General features: G+C 35.5%; 1 protein-coding gene across 1 annotated transcript; it reads left to right on the top strand.

Moving 5' to 3' along the window:
• Positions 1–1,928: 1,928 nt before the first annotated feature.
• Positions 1,929–3,434, top strand: LOC135545316 (olfactory receptor 10A6-like). Its single transcript, XM_064972933.1, has 2 exons — positions 1,929–2,724; positions 3,268–3,434. Exons 1-2 carry the CDS (start codon positions 1,929–1,931, stop codon positions 3,432–3,434), a joined length of 963 nt encoding a protein of 320 aa, XP_064829005.1.
• Positions 3,435–6,334: the final 2,900 nt, after the last annotated feature.

Below are 6,334 nucleotides of genomic sequence, written 5' to 3' on the forward strand. Positions count from 1 at the left end.
TGTTCTTTACGTTTTTGTTTTGTATCTATTATCTTATTTTCATATTTATTTGTTGTTTATACACCTTGTGGGTGGGGGATATGGTTAAAACATTTGAGAAGACTAGTATTTTCTTGAATTTCTCATTGTACAATATATACGGATATATCACTATGTTGCCAAAAAGTTCGAGACTGTTATTGTTTCCCTTCAATAAAATTAATTCAAAACTACTTTCTGCACATTTTTTGATACTCTCTTAGGCTATACAAGTGCTATCTCTTACTAAAAAATGTATGTTTACACCTATGCAGTACCTTTAGCAATAATAAATAACAATAATAAACCTACTTTAGTAAAGAGTGGTGTCCACTGATTAAACACAGTCTTTCTGCATTGTGAAGAGGGAAAACACAGATATTCACAACGTTTGTGATGAATGACAGGTTGTTTCTTCGTGTAAAATAGATTTGGAGTTTCAAAGTCAATGAAGCTATTTTATTTTAGGGGTTTAGTGAATGCGGGTCATTTTCCACCCTTCGGACAAGGGGAGTATACAGAATGTTAAGAGTACACAAGGATTAAATCTACTTTCAAATCTATGGCAAGACTTGAGAATGGCTGTCTAGCAATGGTCAAGAAACAATTTGACAGAGCTTTAAGAATTGTGAAAAGAATGGGCGAATGTTGCACAATCCAATGTTGAACAAACGCACAGCTGTAATTGCTGTCAAATGTATTGACTCAGGGGTGTGAATAGTTATGTAAATAAGATATTGCTGTATTTAATTTGCAATTAATTTGCAAACATTTCTAAAAACATTTTTATTGCTTTGTCATTATGGGGTATTGTGTATAGATGGGGTAGAAAATGTGGAATAAGTTAAGGGGTATGAAAAGTTTCTGAAGGCACTGTACTTTGTTGCTACACTGGTTTAATGTATCTGATGCATATTTCAGCCTCTGAAATATACGTTTTAGTTGTCAACTGGTCCCTGACAAGTGAAATGCAACTTGCTGAATAGCACACCGGGAAATATGTTATAGAGAACATATGTATTTTAACTGGTTGTTTGATCAGCTCAGCCATTTGTATTGCAAGTTCACATAACATAATTTTTTAATACATTTTACATTGCTCAAACTCACTTCCAACGGTCAGGGATAACGTTTGGGTTTAGAAGACATGTCGAGATAAGCCAGGGATTTTTAAATGATCTTACAGGGAGTCCAGAACAAGAGTTAGAAAAGGCAAATGGGAAGACCAAAAGGTGCAGGTTGGTGTTTATTGTCATGAACCTTTCCCTGGAGGCAGAACTGAGCGGTTTAAACTAGATTATCCTTAACTGTTGTTGTCAATATTAAAACAGAGAACCTAATGAGTGTAAACGTTATAGTCAAAAGAGATCATTAGTCCCTGATATGATAAAATAAGATGGTGATAATTAGGTCCTCATCTATTAACATTGGCTTTAATGAGTTGTTAATATATAAATATGTACTTGTTTTCTCACTCTAATTAAACCCAAATGACGATTGCATTCTTTATCACAACTCTTTATAATGGTGTATTTGTCTAATTGTCCTTCAGTTCACACAAAGACTGCCTCCAAAACGTTGTTAAAAGCAGAGGTACAGTGGGTGTTCAGTACTATTGATGTTGGTACAGTGGGTGTTCAGTATTATGGGTGTTGGTACAGTGGGTGTTCAGTACTATTGATGTTGGTACAGTGGGTGTTCAGTACTATTGATGTTGGTACAGTGGGTGTTCAGTATTATGGGTGTTGGTACAGTGTGTGAGAGGTATAAAATGAACAGGAAGGCTGTTTAGTTTGAGATGGTCTTGCCTTAGTCACTTCATTATGTATCATCAGATAACTTAGGGATTTTGATTGATTGTCCATTTCAGTAATCTGTATTTCTCTTCCAGACACACAGTGTCCCCTCAAATGGGTTTTTCTGTGCTTTACAATGGAACGGGATCATCAGATGATGGATTCTACATCACAGCCTTCCACACACTGGGCAATAAGAACTACCTCATCCTAGCTCTCTCTATAATATACATCATCACTCTAATGGTTAACTTCGTTCTGTTAGCAGTCTTCATTATGAACCCAAGCCTTCAAAATCCAAAATATGTTGCAGTATGCAATTTAGCTGTGGTGGACATCTCTTTGAACAGTGTTATCATCCCCCAGATGGTGCCTGTATTTGTGTTCAATCTGAACTACGTCTCCTTTGGGACGTGTTTTTCTCAGATGTTCTTCATGCATTTATTTGGTGATATGGAGTCCTTCTCCCTGGCTCTCCTAGCGTACGACCGTGTGATAGCCATTTGTTTCCCTCTGCGTTACCTCACCATCAACACCAACCTGAGGATGCTGCTCATCCTGCTAGGGATCTGGACCCTGGCCTTCCTCTTGGAGGTCTACCCTGTCGCCCTGGCCTCTAGCCTGCCTTACTGTGCCTCTAGGGTGGTGCAGAGCTGCTGCTGTGAGCACGGCCCTGTATACAGACTGGCCTGCTCTGACATCTCTTTCAACAGGAAACTAGCAACAGCTAAAACTCTGGCTGTCCTGTTAGGCCCCCTGTCCTTCATCATCTTCACCTATGCTGTGGTGGTGGTTGCGGTGCTGAAGTTTGCCTCGACTACCCAGCGGTGGAAAGCCTTCCACACCTGTCTCACTCACCTGCTGCTGGTACTGGTGTACTACCTCCCTGTCATTCTGGCCTACGTCCTAGGTAAACACAGGGATGACTGTTGACTTCAGAATCAAATCAAATATAACCATCACATTCACAGTTTCCCACAGGTATGAAAGGTTCAGCGAAATGTTTATGTGCTCTTCGCCACAACTTGTATACCTGCTGTAAACTGTATTCTCCCTAAGTGTAGGTCAGGAATAAAGGAGGACTCTGACTAATTTGCCCCCAAGTGTGTGTTTATTGTACTGTATAAGTTGTCATTCAAAAGAGCACTAGCACATTGCATTTTAGTAGATGCTAAGTGCCTTACTCAAGGGCACATTGACAGATTTTTCACATAGTCAGCTTTGGATTCAAACCAGCAACCTTTCCGTTACTGGTCCAAACCTCTTAACCACTAGGCTACCTGCCGCACATCTGAGTTGTCTGGTTGCTAGGCTTTGACAAGTGGGAGCGTACATCATGTCTCAGTGCAGAAGTTCCTTCTTATCTTAGCTGAATATCCTTATTAACTGTTAATACTATCAATCAACATGTCAAAGTCACTGGATGTGTGTCTGTTTGTCCCTTCCCTCCTAGGTAACCTGCGCTTGGTGCAGTCCCCAGACCTCCTGACTGCCATCCTCACTGTGACTGTCACCCTGCCACCCATGCTCAATCCTATCATCTACAGCCTAAAGACAGAGGAGCTGCGGGAGAAAATCAGCAAACTGTTTGTAAAGACAAAAGTTACTTCTCACAAATGAGACTTTGCGTGGAGTTGTTGATCATATTTTCAAATATGCAGCAAAAACTCAAGAACTGTAGATATAAGAAGAGTTTCCAAGTAAGGTGATATTCCCCTTGCATTTTGTATCTATTTCATTTCAGCAGTTTTCTGTTATTACTGTTTTATGAACACTCTAATTATTTAGATAATTGCAATAAAACAATGTTGGACTATTCTTCTGTTGAACACTTAATATTTGCATATAATAGATTTAACATATTTTATTGTGATAAATTAATTCAATTCAATTCAAACTTCTAATTTCAAATTATTTTTTTAATGCTTTTCAGATACAAGTTTTTATGCCACAGCTGTAATCATGGAGTGTTTATATATTATAATAACATTAATTACTGGACGAATTCATTTTGCATCCACCATAAAGAATGTGTTCTTAACTGACTTGCCTAGTTAAAGACTACAAAATATATATATATATATATATATATATATATATATATATATATATATATATATATATATATATATATATATATATATATATATATTAACAGAAAGGCACAGCATATCCAGGTAAAATCATTATGAATACAGACAGTACAGGGCATGATGAGTGAGGACAGGTATTTGTCACATATAGTGATCATCACATACAATTATGGCATGGGGGTAAAGTTTTGCAAAGTATCTAGATATACAGTATTTACGTTGAAAGAGTTCAACTCTAATCAAATAACATACATTCATTAGTTCCACTAGATAGCACTAAAACATATTCACTGGCAGAGACACACTGTAGGGCTCTGTTCAAAGGTAAAATGAGTAACACTAAGACATTTCATGAATAAGGATTAATAAGTTAATAAGTTACCTTTAATAAATACATATTTGTAAATATTTGTAAGCATTAATAAGCATGTATAAGCTTTATAATCACTACAATTTTTTTTTTAAATGTGAACAATTATTTATTTGTTTTTAATATATTCAGTATAAGGTAACATATAAACAGTTCATACAATCAGTATGCAGTGGGAGAAATGAGGAACAAAAGTATTGATTTATTGTTAATATATTCAGTATAAGCTAACGTACAAGCAGTTCATACAATCAGTATGCAGTGGGAGAAACGAGGAACAAAAGTATTGATTTATTTGGACTATATTCAGTATAAGGTAACATACAAGCAGTATGCAGTGGGAGAAACGAGGAACAAAAATATTGATTTATTTTTAATATATTCAGTATAAGGTAACATACAAGCAGTATTCAGTGGGAGAAACGAGGTACAAAAGTATTGATTTATTTTGACTATATTCAGTATAAGGTAACATACAAGCAGTATGCAGTGGGAGAAACGAGGAATAAAAGTATAAATGTATTTTTAATATATTCAGTATAAGGTAACATACAAGCAGTATTCAGTGGGAGAAACGAGGAATACAAGTATTGATATATTGTTAATATATTCAGTATAAGGTAACATATAAACAGTTCATACAATCAGTATTCAGTGGGAGAAACGAGGAACAAAAGTATTGATTTATTTTGACTATATTCAGTATAAGGTAACATACAAGCAGTATGCAGTGGGAGAAACGAGGAATAAAAGTATAAATGTATTTTTAATATATTCAGTATAAGGTAACATATAAACAGTTCATACAAGCAGTATTCAGTGGGAGAAACGAGGTACAAAAGTATTGATTTATTTTGACTATATTCAGTATAAGGTAACATACAAGCAGTATGCAGTGGGAGAAACGAGGAATAAAAGTATAAATGTATTTTTAATATATTCAGTATAAGGTAACATATAAACAGTTCATACAATCAGTATTCAGTGGGAGAAACGAGGAACAAAAGTATTGATTTATTTGGACTATATTCAGTATAAGGTAACATACAAGCAGTATGCAGTGGGAGAAACGAGGAATAAAAGAGAGATAAAACAAGGAATAAATCAATTAAAGGATATACACGAAAAAGAAAAATACATAGTGTTACAGTTCTTGTATTCTGTGGTGAATATACATAACTATTAAGGAGCAGTGTAGTTACGGGTTTGGGACACAGCATAAGAACAGAACATAACGGAAATGTCTTACTTTGAATTTTACCTAAAAACGTGTTTCCAACAAGAGCATTTGTAATGTTGAACAAGAGCATTTGTAATGTTGATCATTATCTACAAGCTGTAGTTTAAGTCTACTGTCAGGAGTGAAATAAGTCCAGCTGATGGGAATGGTTTCTAGATGAAGAACAAATGTTGTTCCATACCATGAGCCAGTCCCATTTGAGCACAAGGTTCTCTTGGTCTCATTCTCATTTCTTTGTGAAAGGTAAGGTACTGTAGGGTGTTGGCATTTTGTGAAGATCATTTCTCATGAATTAAGGATACAAGTCGAGCTATTCTGTTAGAGGAGATGAACTTTGCAGGTTGGAGCCTGGGAAGGAATCCCATGGTACACCATACATTTTCAGAGCTGTACGTAGTTTAAGCTGAACAAAGATTATGAACCAGTGATATAATAGGAGTCCTTGAAATCTATTTAGAAGCATTTGTAACATTTACCATAATCTAAATATTTCTAATAGATTATTCATGAAATGTATTATAAAGTGTACCGTGAAATGTACAAGAATTCAAAAGTCAAGAAACAGTCTTAGCGAAACATACAGTACAATATCATACATCCAAAACATACATTGTCATACATTCAAAACATACAATATCATGCATACCAAACACACATTATACATCCAAAAACATGCATTATCATATATTATTGTTCATCCCAAACATACATGATCATACATCCAAAACATACATGATCAAACATTATCATACAGTACCAGACACAAGTTTGGAAACACACACCCACTCCAAGGTTTTTCCTTATTTTGACTATTTTC

This window comes from Oncorhynchus masou, chromosome 9, assembly GCF_036934945.1.
Source record: "Oncorhynchus masou masou isolate Uvic2021 chromosome 9, UVic_Omas_1.1, whole genome shotgun sequence".
Lineage (NCBI taxonomy): Eukaryota > Metazoa > Chordata > Actinopteri > Salmoniformes > Salmonidae > Oncorhynchus > Oncorhynchus masou.